Genomic DNA, 17,016 nt, shown 5'->3' with positions numbered 1-17,016 from the left:
CAACAGAAGCCCCTGATGTAGGAGAAGGTAAGGACCCCTTAGCTGAGGTCCTGCCTCTCTGGGGACCTGTGCTGGCTCTTCTGCCAGTAACGGCTTTCCCATTGCAGATTCTCCTGGGTTAGCCTACATGTAGGCAGCTGGGGCTAGCCGCCCACAGAAAGCCTCTCCCTGGATATGCTTTGGTCTGAAGAGCTGGCTCAAGAATGGTGTGGAATGGTGGCTAGCAGGACTATATAGAAGTTACAAGCAGGAGCTTGACGTGGGCTGGCTTGGGCTCCTAGCTCCACCTCTGCCTAGCTGTGTGACCTTCAGTCAGTGGCTTACCCTCTCTGAGCCTAAGTTTTCTTATCTGTGAAGTGCACATGTCAGTGATACCACCTCTCAGGATGTGAGGATTGGGTGTGATAATTCAGGGAAAGCTCTCAGCACAGCCCGGGTGTGGGGCTGGTCAGTTACCAGGAGCTCAGTCACTGCCAGCTGCTGTCAGCTAGGGAGGTTATGGTATTTGCAAAGAAATATCATCTAGTCTTTTTGAGTGCCTGTGATCTGAGCCTAAGAAAAATAGGAATGGATTTGATGGTGTTGCACATGGATTTGGGGGTTGGGAGGAGGGACCCCTATTCTGGGAAGCTGATGGGCTCATGAGGATCATGCCCTGGGGTGGGCCTGCCCATCTGGGTCTGCGCTGGGAGCTTCAGGGGGACTGGAGCCTGACCCTGGGACAGGAGGGCAGCTGGTCCAGATTTGCTTGTTCCCCGCTCTGCCCTCCCCCGCCCCCGCTCCCCCCCACCCCCATCCCCAGCAATGTGACTTGTTTGTTTGCTCTGTAAGCCCTTTCCTCAGAGCTGGTGCAAAGGTAAACTCTCAACTCAGGCCCTGTTGGAAGAAAGACAAATTCTCCACAAGCAGGTCTAAGTTCCTGAGGTTTCTTGCTGGGCAGTCCCTGCCGGGGAACCCACAACAACCAGGTTGAGAGCCTGCGAGTGAACCAGGGTTTATGCTTTGTTTGCTTGTACATTGATGGATGATTTGTGGGTCTGCTTCCAAGAAGGCTCATTAGAGTCTGCTTTTAAGTTAAAATACACATAAAATGGATGAAAACAAAAACAGAAAAAGCTCCATTCAAAGGGTGCAGAGAGTGGGGTGTCCTGGGTGAACACAGAAGGCCCGGGGTTTTGAAGGATGATGGGCTCGGTGGCTCTGTGCTGAGATTCCCCATCACCCACTCATTAGCTCTGTGTGCTGGGGTAACTCAGGGGCCCCCTCTGGGCCTCAGTTTCCTCGTCTGTGAGATGAGTGGAAAGTAGCTGATGGTGCTGTCGTAAGGGTTAAATAATAGCACTCAGGCATATCCTGTCTGATAAATGGAAATTCGTATTATTAATGCTTTCAGCTCAGAGATAACTCATAGCAGATTCAAAAGGGGAAGGTAGCAGGCAAGGGCACATAGCTCATGGGTGTGCCGACCGTGGGTAGGAGACCATTTCTGCCTTGAAGCATTGCTTCCTGTGAAGTTGCGGACCAGTGTTCTAGTTGTAAGAGCAGCTGACATCTGGCAGTAAATCTGGCATTGCACGGTGGGATGCAGAGCAGGGGGTCGAGGACTTGAAAGCCACAGCTGGCAGAGTCCCACCTCCCGCTAAGGCTGGCCCGAGAGGGGGATGGGCAGGGTTTTCTTGGAAAGAAAATGAACCAAGGTAGGTGGGGGTGGGTCAGGCCTAGCAAGTGCATCCCCAGGGGTCCTTTTCTCTCTCTGGGCCTCATTGTCCCCGTGTGCTCACTGCAGGGTGGACTGCACACTCGTTGGCCTTGAGATTGAGCTAGACTGCAGTAGTCCCTTGGTGGTGGCCCTGGACTCCAGGGTGGCTGATGGGCAGCAGCTTGGCCCAGAGCCAGGCAGCACTGCAGGGCTGTGGGGGATGGGGTGTGCATCGAATTCCAGCAGAGGAGGGATTTGCTGGATATGGGCCTCCCAGGGGTGTGATTGAGCTGGAGAAACTCCTGCACAGCTGGGAAACAAATGTCGAGTATTTTCTCGGCTGTGCTGTACATGGTGGGTGGGGTAGGTTGGGGCAGGGTGGTTGGTGGAGTTTGGTGGCTGTGGGGTGTGTCTGGGTAGAGGGTGGTGAGGTGACTGTGCTGGGGGTGTGACAGGCTGGGAGGGGCTGGGCCAGCTGTGGGGAGTGTTCCTGGGATCGCTTGTGGGACTTTCAGAACCTGGATTGCAACCATCCCTCCACCCCCAAACCCAGTGCCCATTTACATACTTTTTAAAAAAATATATTTTATTTATTTCAGAGAGGAAGGGAGAGGGAGAGAGAGACAGAAACATCAATGATGAGAGAGCATCATTGATCAGCTGCCTCCTATATGCCCCACACTGGGGATGGAGCCCACAACACAGGCATGTGCCATGACTGGAACTGAACTGTGACCTCCTGGTTCATAGGTCAAAGCTCAACCACTGAGCCACAATGCCGGCCATTCGCATACTTTTGAGCCTCTTTATAGGTGTCCTCCTGCACCTCCTCTCAACTCCCCACCCTATTCTCTTGCCTGTGGCCCAGATGCCTGTGATGGCACCATGTGAACATATAAGCATCTTAAGAGTTTTCCTGTGCTTTCGTGTGCATATGAGTATGGGAGATATAGGGAACATTTGTCAGGCATAACCCAGGCAAGAAATCACATCTGGGCTGGGTGAGCATGCGGGGCTGTGAGAGCCTTCATTCGTCCTGTAGCAGCATCACAGCAGAGACATGAAGCCTCAGCCCAGAGGCCAGCACCTTCAGTGCCCAGGGCCATGCGTGCCCCTAGTGGTGCTCGGTAGGTACACAGGAGGGAACAGGGAGGGGCCATCTGCTCCTCCCTGACTCCCAGCGTGCTCCCAGACCTGGCCTCCCCTCCTCGCTTTCTGGATCCACTATTAATTTGATATGTGGCCTTGGGCCAGTTCCTTCCTGAACCTCAGTTTCCAAGTCTGCTAAATGGATAATGTTTCTTAACCTACATCACTGTGTGCCTGGCACTGAGCTGTCGTCTCTCTTAGTCTTGGCTGCGTTTAGATAAGCAGTGTAAACCCCATTTTACACTTGGGGAAACTGAGGCTCAAAGAGGTTGAGTGATTTGCTCAAAGGTCACAAGGTTAGTAAATAATGGAGGCCAGATTCAAGCTCTGGCTGGTTGGCTCCAGGCAGAGCCCTTAACTACCATGCCAGCAGCCACTGCTGCCTCTCAGGTTGTTGGGATAAAACAGCATGAGGCATACAGACCTTCACAGGAGGCCCACTGCACATAGTAGGCACCAAGTATATGCAAGTTATGTATAGGTGCACGTCACCATGATAGGCACAAGAAGCTCAGTCATTGGTTGCACTTGCTGAGCCCACCTGTCCATCAGGGCAGAGCTGGACCCCTCCCCAGTCCTGATCTCTGGACCGCTTGCTCTCTGGGAAGGCCCATTAGCTCTGTGTGCTGGGGTAACTCAGGCCCCCACCTGAGTTAACCAAAGATCTTAACCAGAGGGGGCCCCTGAGTTACCCCAGCACACAGAGCTAACTCTGCCTCCTTTCTCTCTGGGCCCTAGAGAGGATTATGGGGACCCAAAGCATTTCAGAATAGGGAGTGGGGCAGGAGTGACTTTCAACTCCCAAGCAATGGCCACAGTTACCGTGGTATTTCCAAAAGTGCGGCGTTGCCATGGTATCTCCATGACGACCAGAGCATCTCATTCATTATCCCCAGCACCTTGGCAGGGAAAGCTGGACCTAAGGCTGGGAGAGCACAGTGGGAGCCTGGCTGAGGGCTAGAGGCCTCTGTGCTTGAGGCCCCCTCATGCTGTCCTCCCATCCCAGCCAAGGATTCCCTGCAGACCCTGGACCCCACCTCATGGGGTCTGGATTCAAATTTCAGCTCTGCCACTGACTAGCTGTGCAATTTTGGGCAAGTGACTTAATCTCTCTGAGCCTCATTTTTCTCAATTGTAAATGTGAATAATGTCAGTATTAGTTGTAAAAGGGCTTAGCACAGGGCCCAGCTCATGGTAAGTGCTCAATACATGGAAGCAGTAAAAATAACAATGGTGACAATTATAATGTTGGTTTTTTTTAATTATTATAGAAACCTCTGAGTTTCTTGGAGGAATGACAATATTTTGAGTCAAGATTTAGCAGTTTCCTACGTGACTGTGGCACATCACTTCACCTTGAAGCCTCAGTCTCCTTATTTGTGAATTGGGGGTAATAACAGCTGCTCATTTATTCATACCCTGAGCACTCGAGAAGGACCTATGCCTGGGAAAGTCTTGGGAGCTTCCAGGATAAATCAGACTTATTCCTGCCCTACAGGGCACCCAGGCATTTGGGGAAGGGAAAGAAAGGAAATTGGTATTTGGGGAGGCCCTCTGTGTGCCAGCTGCCAGGCAGGGCCTGCCCGCACAGAGGTCAGGAAGTCCTGGTCCAGACCTGGGACCTGCAGGCTGCAGAGTGCAGAGCTGTTCGTGGAAACATCCCGAGTCTACTCTGTCTGGACCACACGCTCAGGTGCACTCAGGGGCTGGGCAGGAAGCCAGATGAGGAAGGAGGGGCCTGTGGCACTGTGCTGACTAGGGAACACATGGCCAGCCTACCCGAGGCAGGTGCTGTAAATGCCTCCGCTGATGGTGGCCAGTGGGGATGCGTGCCCCATGTCACCAGAACGTGCTCGTTTTAAAGGCAGCCTAGAAGTTGTGTGAAATCCCCTGATTTTAAAATGTTGATAACTAATCTCAAAAATGTTGTGCAGGTCAAAGGGCACACATCTGCATCCTGTTCTGGCCTGAGGTCCTGATTTTCAGCCTTGGCTGTGGCATGGGGATGGGTGGGAAGCCTAAGGATTGGGACCCCCCGGGGGCAGAAAGGGTCATGGTGCGTGGGGATGACTTCAGAGAGGTGATGACATTGGAACTGGGGTCTGGAAGGATGAATAAGTGTCCCAGGGGTAGGGGAGGCATTCCAGGCAATGGGAACGTCATTAGAAAGGCCTAAATGCTTGACCAAGATTGGTGTCTGGTTGGGCGAGGCTGGAGTTTGGCTGGTGATGTCAGCAGGGCCCAGGCAGGGTCCAGGCCCTGGGCAGTAGGGGTTGTTGAGGCCTCAGTCCCCAGCTGTCTTTGAGGCCTTGGTGGCTCCAAGGGGGATTAGAAACCCTCCAGCTCCCCATCCTGGAGCCCGGGGTTCTGGCACGCAGGCTATTGGAGGCCTTGAGTGATTGGGGTCAGACCTGTGAAGGAGTGCGGGGGCGGGGGTGGGTGGGCAGTGCTGGAGGCCAGCTCACTGGAGGCCAGTGCTTATTCACAAAGCTCCTGGCCCCTCCCACTCCCACCCCAGGTACTTGGACTTCTCTGGGGACAGGCTGGTGGGCCCATTTTCTTGCTTCCTTTACCCTCTCTCTAGCCTGGGCTGGGCTGGGCTTTACCATGGCCTTCTCCCTAGCCTCCTGGCCTCTAACCTTCTGGCCCCTCCCTGCCCATCCATCTAGTTCCTGGGAAAGGCCACAGCCTCTGCAAATGGGGATTCAGAGGGAGCACGCAGACTTTGCAGTGTTTGTGGGCTCAGTTATTGTCCACATGATGAGTACTGGAAATAAACAACAGGCATGATCATAGCGGCTGGCCCTCCGCGCTGTGCACAGCCATGGCTCTGAGCACTTCATATGGATCAACCCCTCTTAATTTTCACAGCTCTGGGAAGTATGTCAAGTTTTTCTCTTTTATAGATTAGGAAATGGGGGCACAGAAAAGTTAACTTGCCCAGGATCCCACAAGCACTGGGTGGCAGGCTTGGGTGTGAACGGAGGTGCCTGGCTGTATGAGCCTAGGGCTTTAGGTCCACGGATGGGTTTGGGGTCACAGGGTCTGGACTTCTTGAAATCATTACAGCATTTTCCAGGGCATGTGCATATTTTTTTATGGAAAATGTTATCTGATTCCCACAAGGGTCTCTGTCCCCCAGATGTCTGAGACGCTGCTGATCGCATCATTTCCACACATGCTGAAAGGCTGTTAGTGCAGTAGACTGAGGGCCAGTGACCACAGCGCCCAGGCCTGCGAGGGAAGTGAGGTTTGGTGGCCTCAGGCCTCAGTGGCAAGCAGGGCACCATTGGAGCAGCTCTCCCTCTCCACCCACAGGTCTGTCCTGGCCCCAGGCCAAGGGGTGGGGCTCACTGGGATCATAGGGCAGAGGGCTGCCCTTATCAGTGGGAGTAGGACACAGGTGCACCCTAGGTATAAACAGGACCAGTTGCCTCGGCCCTCCTGACTCCGCCCAGGAAACCTGTCCCTTTTTGCCTGCTGTCAGCTGGAACTTCTGAGTCCCTGGAAAGCCCACACACTACCTCAACTGCAAGCTGCGTGTGGTAGGTGCCCCTCCCTCTTCCTACCCCTGGGCAGCCCTTACTTGTCCTGCTGGTCAGTTCAGGTACCACTTCTTCCCGGAAGCCTTCCTCGGTCCTCCTCCCTCCAGGGACGTTGTGGCCTTCAGGTCTCTCACACGCCCTCCCTTCCCCACTGCCACATCATCCCCCTGCCTTGTAGGTGCCTGTTTTCTTGGTGGCCTCGGGTTCCCCATGGTGGTGGCACATAGTAGGGACTGAATTGTAGACTTTCAGCGGTGAAAGAGCCCCCAGAAATCATCTGGCTTAAACCCCTCTCTAATAGACAGGAAGCCCAGAGAGGGGTAGGTTGTGCTCGGGGTCACACAGCACATTATGACAGAACTGGGAGCGGACTTGGTGACTGAGACTGTCCTCCCCTTGCTTCTGAGCACACCTTTGTTGTTGTTGTCGCGAGTATCACAGATGTCCCCTAATTTCCCCCCTTTGCCCTCCTCCACCCAGCTCCGGCCCCACCCCAGGCCTTCAGCACACTATTGTCTGTGTCCATGGGCTATGCATATATGCATAGAAGATCTTTGGTTAATCTCTTCCCAACCCCTCTCCTCTCTTCCCTCTGAGATCTGTCAGTCTATGAGCATATCTTTTGAAAACATTTATTTTCTTATTTTCACAAAAATACCAAATGATTATTATAGGAAATTTAGGAGACGAACAAAAGGAAGAAAATAAAAACCCCTCCGAGATAATCATTGTTAACATTTTTTTTTATTTAGTACCAGTTTCTAGCCTATGCATAAAATTTTTTACCCAAAGTATGACAATGCATACTGTTTTATACAAGTTTTCCACTTTAACAATCTATATGGTAATTCTATTGCTGTGTCAGTAAATGTTCTTTGACGTCTTGTAAATGGCTGCCTAGGATGCCATCACATGCTTGCGCTGTAATTGCCAAAGACAGTCCCCTGTTGTTGGGCATTTGCTTTTGTAAATGGCATCTTTGCTGTTATAAATAGCACTGGGGGCATATTTTTGCGGGGAAATCTTTATACACTTTGCCATTAAGGATAAGTTCCTAGTATGAGTTCCTAGAAGTTCTCTGGCAGGGCATGTCGTACCCATGTGGGACACCCTGGATTGCCTTGGAGCTGGGGAGGGACTTCGAAGATATTCACCCCCAAGTCTATGTCTAGGCTTACATTCCCTCCCCGGCTGCACCAGCCCAGGCCCTTGCACCTCTGTCCCTGTCCCGACGCCCAGCGCCCTGGGGAACTCTCCTGCTAGCCTTCAGCAGCTGCTTCCACTCATGTTGAAGGGAGACTAGAGGGCTGTGTGTGGGGGGATGCTATTTGGGGTGATGGAATTGGGGCCTTAGTACGGGCGGGTGGTCTCATCAACTCTCCAGAGAAACCCATACAGGCAGTATGCCTGTCAGGGGTTGGCTGTGGGGGAGACTGGAACCCAAGTGCTGGCTGCCTGGGGCCCTGCCCACCTTCCCTCGACAAGCTCGGGATCCTGGTCTGTGTACCTGTGTGGCATGAGCCCTGAGGATGGAAGATGCCTGTTGCGTTGGGGCAAATAGTGACAGCTGCCATTTCTGAGCTATTGCTGGTGCCAAGCTCCTGGGCTGATTCACTCAGTCCTCCCTGAGCCCCAGCCCTGCGGCCCAGGGGTGCTCATTTCACAGATGAGGTCACTGACGCTTGAGAGGGCCCTTCCAGCACAGCTCAGCCACCCGTGCCTCACAGCCCTGGCTTGGCTGCTCTGCCTGAGCCTCAGCCTTTTCATCTGTCGGATGGGGCTGCTGGGCCCATTCAGAGAAATGGGGGAGGGGAGGAGCATTGCAGGTCATTGAGAGAGAGACAGTGAGGACGTGGTGTTCGAGTGTGATTTAGAATTCCACCTCCAGCTCCCAGGCCTGGGAAGTGTCTACTGTCTCACTTCTTCCCACTCCTGGCGTTTTCTTGGTCTAGTCTCTGACTCCAACGACTATAACAAATAGCAACTGCCATTGTAGACACCAGACGCTGGGTGCTGCTGTCAGCCATGTACACACCTTGTTGGACTTAATCCCCCAGCCTGTCTTGTGAGCTGGGTCCCACCGGCAGTCCCTTTTCACACATGGAGAAACTGAAGCTCCGAGAGATTAAGGAGCTCTCGCAGATCATTCAGCCAGGTTAGGCAGCAGTACTTGAACTTGGGCCTGAACACTCATAAATTAACCCCAAAGCCCACACGCGGACTCTTCACTCTCTGACTTCTCTCCACAGCCTTGGCCCCGGGGGCCCCACCAAGCCAGCAGCATGTGGCATCCCCGGGCCTGCCCAGTGTCTTCCTGCCTGCCGCCCGGCCCCCCCAGGAGGCCCTGACGCCCTGGGGTACTTCTGCTGTGCACAGGACCACGTGGGGGTTTGCCATGGTGACATAAAGGGGCGAGGAGGAAGGAAGGAGCACAACCAGCCTGCGGACGGTGCCCCTGGCTGGGAGGAAGGGCCGGCGGCCCGGATCCTCCACTCCCACCGCCTGCTGAGGGCCTCGCTTGCTAACTGTCTGTGAACTTGTTGGCCCGTGGACAACTCCGGTGTCGCCTTCTGCGTGGGGCCTTGGGGTGGCCAGGGCAGGCCGGGCCTCTGGTGGCCAAGGTCTCGGAGACCAGGATGCCCACCCTGGCGCGCCTCCGCAGGCTGTGTCGGCACGTGTCCCCACAGGCCATCTTTTTCCTGCTGTTTGTCTTCTGCGTGTTCAGCGTTTGTGTCTCCGCCTACTACCTATATGGCTGGAAGCGGGGCCTGGAGCCCTCGGCAGACGCCCCCGAGCCTGACTGTGGGGACCCGCCGCCTGTTGCCCCCAGCCGCCTGCTGCCGCTCAAGCCTGTGCAGGCGGCCACCCCTTCCCGTACGGACCCACTGGTGCTGGTGTTTGTGGAGAGCCTCTACTCACAGCTGGGCCAGGAGGTGGTGGCCATCCTGGAGTCGAGCCGCTTTAAGTACCGCACAGAGATTGCACCGGGCAAGGGGGATATGCCCACACTCACTGACAAGGGCCGTGGCCGCTTCGCCCTCATCATCTATGAGAACATCCTCAAGTACGTGAACCTGGACGCCTGGAACCGGGAGCTGCTGGACAAGTACTGTGTGGCCTACGGCGTGGGCATCATCGGCTTCTTCAAGGTACGCAGGGAGCAGGGTCCCAAGCAGTTAAGAGCTCCAGCTAAGTTTGAATCCCATCTCCACACTTGTTAGCTGAGTGCCTGACTTTTCTTATCTGTAAAATGGGTGTCATGGTAGCACCTCCCTCCCAGGATTTTTGTGAAGGTTAAATGGATGAGTGTATGTAAGGCACTTGGGGCACCCTGTGCCTGGTGCCTAGTAGGTGCTTTTTAAGGATTAGCTTTTATTAGGAGCACATGGCAGGGGAATTGCCTGCCATGCATGGGACTTGGCATATAGCAGGTACTTGCCTGAAGGAGGCCCCAGGGATGGGTAGGAGAGGATATGCTCTGCTAGGTCCCTCAAAACCTGTTGTGGCAGGCCTCCTGAGGGATGGGTATGTCGTCCCCATTTTGCAGATGCACAAACCAAGGTTCAGGAGGGTTAGGTTATGTATATGTGTCTGTGTAGCCTATAAGTGGGAGAGCCAGGATTTGAACTGAGACTGAGACAGTTTGGGCTCTGGATCACAGGCTCTTTCCTCTGGGCTGTGGTGGAGTGTGGGGTTTATGCACCTCCTGAATTGGAGCCATTTTGCATTGGGAGAAAGAAAAAGAAATCCCAGTGGGAAGGCCAGCTGCTCTGGGCTCTGTGGGGCACCCAGAATGATTGCTGGGGTCAGAGTCCTTGTTGACAGTGTCCTGGAGAAGCTGTCCTTGGGGAGGGGCAGGTGGGGACAGCTGGATGGACATCCAGAGGCGCTGGCCAAAGAACTTTGACCTGCCAGATGAAAGCACACTTTGGTTGGGACTCTAGCTGGGCGCTGGGGGCATTTGTTCCTTAATTCAGTCAGTATTTACTGAGCACTTAGCATGTCCAAGGCCCTGTGCTGTGCACTGGGCACAGTGGTGATCAAATGTGCAAGGTCCCTCTGTCACGGAGCTGACGTTGCCGTGGGGAGGGGTGGGTGACAGACAATGAACAAATAAACATACCCTGTGGCAGGTGGTGAGACCTTCACAAAGAAATAACGCAGGCCAAGGGCAGAGTGGGCGATGGGTATGGCGGTTGAGACTGTTTTTGATAGAATGGCCAGGGAGTTGTCCTTGATATAGTGACTGGAAGGAGGTGAGGGAAGGAGTTGTGTGGCTCTGTGCCAGGGGCCTTCCCGGAAGAGGGGAGGGTAAGTGCATGGGTCCTGAAGCAGGCTCTTGCTTGGCATGAGCAGGGAGGGGAGCAGGAGGTGGCTCAGAAGGAGCCCATGCCCACTGTTGGATGACCATGCGTCCCACGCGTTTGTGGACTCCCCTGTGCTGGGAGGAGCCTGGCGTCATGATGGGTTTCCACAGCGTGTTCTTACATGCGTTAATGCAGCAGGACGCTCTGCCACCCATTGAGGTTTTGTGGGTCAAGGAATTGAAGGCTCCTAGAAGTCCTGCAGTAGAGCAACCTGGTGAGATTTGTTCCCCAACTGGCTTGATCACAAAGCCCTTTTCCTCACAGATCGCCCTCCGGGAAATGCTGACCTGGTTTATGGCTTTATAGTGGCATAAAGTCAGACTCTCTTCATTGTCAGACTCTTCTTTTCTCCTGGACTCTGTTCCCTTTCCTTCCATGGACTTCATTAAGATCGAGTCAGAGCCCCAGGCCTGACATTTATCGAGTGCTCACCCGGAGCCATGCCCTGCCTGTCCTAAATGCTTCACATGAATTAACTCATTGAATACTCGTAGACCATCCTCCAAGCCAGGTAGATACCCTCCTGATTTAAGAGGAAGCAGATAGAGGCAAAGAGGGGTGAAGAAATATGCCCATGCGCACACCTCCAATGAATACAGATCTAGGGTTTGAACCCAGGTGTCTGGCTCTATGGGCCTTAGTCTCAACCATCATGCAGTGAGTTCAGGAACCTCATACCATTTATTTAGCAGAATTTGCATCAGAGGCCACATCCAGTGCATAGAGCTCCCAGTCTCTGGAAACCAGGCAGTGGACTGTTGTCATTGGGCACAGTTGGTACAGCTGAGAACTTGGATCCCATCTAGCCCCAGTTCCTTGCTCTCCAGGTGAACATGAGGCCCTGCGAGGGGCAAGGACGTGCTTAATAGGGTCAGTGGCAATTCCACATCTTCCTGCTCTTCCTACCCTATTGAATAACAGGAGACCCCTACTTGGTTTTGATCGGAGACCTGTGACTTTCTACTCTTACTGGCGCCCTCTGTCGGCCAAGATATACATTTTTTGGGCTCTTTCTGCAAGGCCACCTTCAGCACTGTGCATTGGGTTGGCCAAACCCACATGGTTTGTGGACCCCAGGGATCTGGAGATTCATTTTCCAATTCCCACTGGTGCTGCATTCCCAGTTCAGCAGGAGAGCAAGGGCAGAAACGTCCAGGCCCTTGATTATATCTTGTTGACACTTAAAAGCGGAGTGACCTTGGACAGGGTACTACTCAAGCCATCTGTAAAGTGGAGCCAATCACAGCTCCCGCCTCCCTGGGCCATGTTGAAGACAAAGCAAGACGGGGTGGGCAACTCCAGCACAGTGCCTGGTGCCTGCGGCCCCCCAGTCAATGGCAGCGGTCATGCTTTGTCATTTCTGTGTCTAGCAAACAGCTGGTGGAAGCACTTAGTCTTATGTCTCTGAGCCCTGTGCTCACGAGAGGTCCTTAAGGTGGAGCAGGTCTTCATCAGCAGTCCCAGTTCCTGGCACTGACAAGGGCTGCCCGACCTTTTTTTGCACACTGACTGCATGCCAGACACTGAGTTCGTTGCTTTGCTTGCCTTACCATGCGTAACTCTCACAACTGCCCTGTGAAGCAGACACTTCCTTTGCAGGTAAGGAAGTAAATTAAGTGGCCCGGCTGGTGTGGCTCAGTTGGTTGAGCATTGTCCCATGCACTGAGAAGTCGCTGGTTCAATTCCTGGTCAGGGCATATATCCAGGTTTCGGGCTCGATTCCCAGTAGGGGAAGTGCAGCAGGCAGCCTATAGATGTTTCTCTCTCATCAATGTTTCTCTTTCCATCTTCCTTCTCTCTCTCTAAAATCAATAGAAACATATATTTTTTTAAAAAGTTAAATGACTTTCTAGGATGACACAGCCAGTAAGTCAGAGCCAAGATTTGACAACCACACTCCTGGCTTCTAACCCAGAACAAGCTGACGTGAGGCCTGGAGAGGACACATGGGGTTCCCAAGGTCATCAGCCAGTCATGAAGTCTGTACTGGGCTTCCCAGTTCCTGGACCAGGCTTCCTTCCGCTGCCTGGATGGCCTCATTAGAAGACTCGGTGTCTCCTGAGTGGGTCTTTAGTGCTGAGGGACAGGAGGGGTTCCCCTCCTGCGGGGCGAGGCCTGCGCTGGGGGTCAGTCTCTGTGATGCGAGGCTTACTCTCCATTCCCTTCCCTGCTGGTTCCTTTCATTGCTGACAGAGTGGACAGTCAGCAACTTGGCTTTTCCCCTTCTTCAATATCTTCCAGCTGGGCAGCTGGCTGAGCTGCCAGTGCCTGGCAGTCAGCTCAGGGTCGGGGCTTTGAAATGGGATCCCCCAGTGCCTGTGGTCCAGTGTGACCTCCCAGGCCACAGCAGGTGAGGGACAGGGCCTGAAATACAGTTCTCATCTTTGACCCATGCTGGCTTACAGGGTGGTGGGAGACTGGGGTTGGGAGAGGTGGCCTCTCAGGGCGGTGCGCTCTGCATTGAGACTTGGGACAGAGTGGGCAGTTGGCAGGTACTCCTGGTAACTGATAACATCAAATTCGGCTCCTATCGTGGTTTACAAGGTCAGGGCCCTGCAGAGCCTTTGTGGGAATTAGAAAAAGCCCTTCTGCGTGAAGGAGAGAGTAAGAGGCACCTTTGTGGGCAGATGCAATTCTACCCTGGGGCACAGCGGGTGCCCTAGTGCAGTGCTCACCTGGCCAGCTCTCCAGGGCGGCCCTAGGCACCACCCGCCTCCCTCTCTAGCCTCCCTGGTGCCCGTTGTCCACTGTTGTTTTGCCCCACCCCACTCATTCTCCACACAGCAGCCAGATGGGTCTTTGTAAAATGCAAATGGAACCTGTCATCCCTCTGTTCAAAACGCTCTGATGGAGTCTTTGATGGCTTCCCACTGCCACCCCCAACCTTCATGGTCCTGCAGTCTGGCTCTAGCTGACCTTTCTGTCTCCTCTTCTTTCCTCTCTTGATCACTCTGTTGTCCTCTTGCCATTCCTTGACTGTGCTGAGCCCTCTCCTGCCTCAGGGCCTCAGCACTTGCTGTTCTTAGAACTGGGCCTCTCCCTCTCCCCTTGTTGATGCTTATTCCTTTGAGTCCCTTTCTCCAGGAGGCCCCTTTTTCCAGGAGGCCTTCCCTGGTTGACTACGCCAGTCATCCACTATTCTAGGATGATGCACCTCCTCTTGCAACATGTGCCTCATTGAAGTTTTATATTTATTTCTGCGATTTGATTGCTGTCTCTCTTCCTTGCTCAACTTGAAGGTTCATGAGGGCAAGGACCCTGTCTGTTTTTCCTCACTGCATCCCTGACACTAAACACCGTGTCTGGCATAGTGAATAGCTAGGAAATGAACAGGTGAAACCTGTACTGAACAGCTGGCATGTGCCAGGTACTGGAGAGCTGTCTGTTCCTCTGTCATTTTTAAAAATTCAGTTACTCATCAAATGTGTGTTCACTCCCTCGGGGTGTCAAGCCTATGCTGGAAATGACATAGCCCATGTCCTCTAGAGGGTACAGACTGGTGGGAGAGAGACCCTCAACATAAATGCAGCCGCCAAGGTAAAAAGTGCTATAGCTGAGGCTTTAACATGGTCCCAGGAAGGCCAGCGCAGAGGAGAGGGTATATGCATTGGGTTTTAAGGGATGAGCAGGAGTTTTCCAGGCCAAGAAGACAGAATGGCACAGAGACAAGGACAAATTATACCATATCCAGAGGTAGGTGGCTGGGAGGGTGAGAGAGGGTGTGTAGGAGCAGGGTTGTGAGCCTAGGGAAGAGGAGAAGTGGGAGTTAAGGGTACTGTCTGCAGGTCCCCAGGAAGCTGGGCAGCAGCAGACCCTGGGAGGAGAAGGGAGGTATGGGGAGTTGGGTTCCTGTGAGGGGATGGCCTTGAGGGTGCTAGGGGTGTATGGGGGTTAGGAGAGCTATGGGGTAGCATGTCTGCACCCCCAGTAGATACCTCCTCTTTGATCTCGTCTACATTGGCATCACCTCAGATTTCCCCTGTAGAAAGGTTTGTGTGGCCAAAGCAGTTTGGAAACCCCCAGGAAACAGCCTGGTGGTCAGGTGTATGGGCTCCGGAACTAGACCATCGGCTACAAACTGGCTCCTCCTGACCACTGTGTGACTGAGGGCCGCACTCCCCTCAAAGCCGGTTTCCTCACCTCCTGAGGCTCATGTGAGGACTGAGTGAGCAATTGCTGATGCCGCCGGCCCTGTTCTAAGCACTTCTGCCAGCATTACACTATCCTCCTCCACCACCTCATGAGCTACTTACCGAATTCTCAGGCACATTTTACAGCAGAGGAACTGAGGCAGAGAGGTTACATAATTTGCCCAGGGCCAGGCATTCTGCTGGTAGAGTCCATACTCTCACTGCTGGACCTCTCTCTCTGTGGTTTTGGGCAAGTTACCTAGCCTCTCTGAGCCTCGTTCTCCTCATCTGCAAAATGGGAATGATAGCAATGCCTCCTCCACGGTGGAGGTCACTGGAGGATTACTAGCAACCCTCATACAAAGCGCTTGAACCCAGTGCCTGGCTCCGGTAAGGACAGCATACGTGTTAGCTAGTATATTACTGTGACAGGTGGAGCTGAGTTTGCATGGTCCGGTTAGCAAAGGGCCAGAGGTATGTGTGGCAAGCCTCCCGGAGGGTGAGTGACATTACTGTTATTGCACACTTGAGATTCTGTGGTCCCTTGGGGTTCTGGACATGATGACTCTGTTTCCCCCTCCCTGCCTCACCCCGACTGCAGGCCAATGAGAACAGCCTGCTGAGTGCGCAGCTCAAAGGTTTCCCCCTGTTCCTGCACTCAAACCTGGGCCTGAAGGACTGCAGCATCAACCCCAGGTCCCCGCTGCTCTACGTGACACGGCCCAGCGAGGTGGAGAAGGGTATGCTGCCCGGCGAGGACTGGACCGTGTTCCAGTCCAACCACTCCACCTACGAGCCAGTGCTGCTGGCCAAGACGCGCTCCTCCGAGTCCATGCCGCACCTGGGCTCGGACGCCGGCCTGCACGTCTCGCTGCACACCACCGTGGTCCAGGACCTGGGCCTCCATGACGGCATCCAGCGCGTGCTCTTCGGCAACAACCTCAACTTCTGGCTGCATAAGCTCGTCTTTGTGGACGCCGTGGCCTTCCTCACCGGCAAGCGCCTCTCGCTGCCTTTGGACCGCTACATCCTGGTGGACATCGACGACATCTTTGTGGGCAAGGAGGGCACACGCATGAAGGTGGAGGACGTGAAGGTAGGGCCTGGGTACCAGCCCGGGGAGGGGGGCCGGCCGACCTGCACACCTTCCTGTACTCAGTCAGGACTTGGCTGTCTGCATCTCCCCTGCACTGTTAGGCCCTCCCTTGGCCAGTTGGCTTTATTAGTTGCCTTATTTGAAGCCAGTGTCATTTAAAACTATGTCGAAGTATTGACTGTAGAGGAATTTGCATCTGGAGTGTGGAGCTCAAGAATGTATCTGGAGGAAGAGACCCAGCCACAGAGACACAGATGGGAGCTGGGCAGGGTCGTTCACCCGCCTTGTAATCCAAACATGATTTTTAACTCTCAGAAATGTTTATATGTCAGTCCCAGAGTTCCTACAAACTCCTTAAACAAGAGCTAGAGCTGGAGTCATACACAAGGCATATTTCAACTGAGGTCTGTGTAGACAGTGGAATGCATGTGTTTAATTCAAAGTGTGTTTACCAAACTAAACTCTGTGTACAAGCGGTTTGCAAACCAGGAAGTTTTACAAATGGCTCACTACTAAAGAGAAGCCAGCACATTAAGACCATCGCGCAGTCTTAGAGTTTTCATCTACTCGCTATTTTACTCAAAGTTATTTACGAAGGAAAGGCCCTCACTAGTGAGAAATGGGGAATCAGTGTTGGTTGCTGTGAATAGAGGGCAACCATAACAATAATTCCAGTGAAAACAAAGCCGGGATTAAATTCTGCTGAGACACTGCTGTCTCTGGCCGCCTGTCGCTCTTCTATGGATTAGCAAGTGTCAGAGACATATTAACGCCAAACCGAGACTCCTTTTGATGTTGGGAGGAGGATTGGAAAAGAGACTTCCAAGAGGAATGCTTTTCACCTGCTGTCTCCATCCTCTGATATCACTGTTGGGATTAGCCCTGGGCCTGGAAGGAAGGCTGGGGTGGAGGGTCCCGCTCCTGCCTTGGTCAAGAGTAAATTCTCTACTCTTCCTCTCGCCTCCCTAGAAGGGCAGAGCAGATGGTGTAGGGAGTAGGCACTGTCTCGGGAATCAAGATTTGGCTCCAA

The 17,016-nt window shown here is 53.5% G+C and overlaps 1 protein-coding gene across 4 annotated transcripts in view; it reads left to right on the top strand.

Annotated features, from left to right (window-relative positions):
• NDST1 (N-deacetylase and N-sulfotransferase 1) overlaps window positions 1-17,016 on the top strand; it is a 57,406-nt gene that overhangs the window by 19,217 nt on the left and 21,173 nt on the right. For 3 of the 4 annotated variants that reach the window (XM_070414592.1, XM_070414593.1, XM_070414594.1), the window contains 2 exons: window positions 8,643-9,542; window positions 15,492-15,986. In XM_070414592.1, coding sequence (XP_070270693.1) covers window positions 9,030-9,542; window positions 15,492-15,986 — 1,008 coding nt within the window. In that variant the 5' untranslated portion in view covers window positions 8,643-9,029. Of the gene's footprint in view, window positions 1-6,306; window positions 6,394-8,642; window positions 9,543-15,491; window positions 15,987-17,016 lie in introns of those variants that run through there. The other variant, XM_070414595.1, reaches the window with a different exon arrangement.

Source organism: Myotis yumanensis, unplaced genomic scaffold, assembly GCF_028538775.1.
Source record: "Myotis yumanensis isolate MYYU_CA2020_CCGP unplaced genomic scaffold, mMyoYum1.0.hap1 SCAF_5, whole genome shotgun sequence".
Taxonomy (NCBI): Eukaryota; Metazoa; Chordata; class Mammalia; order Chiroptera; family Vespertilionidae; genus Myotis; species Myotis yumanensis.
The sequence above is the reverse complement of the archived record's forward strand: the minus strand, read 5'-3'. Positions and strand labels throughout refer to the sequence as shown.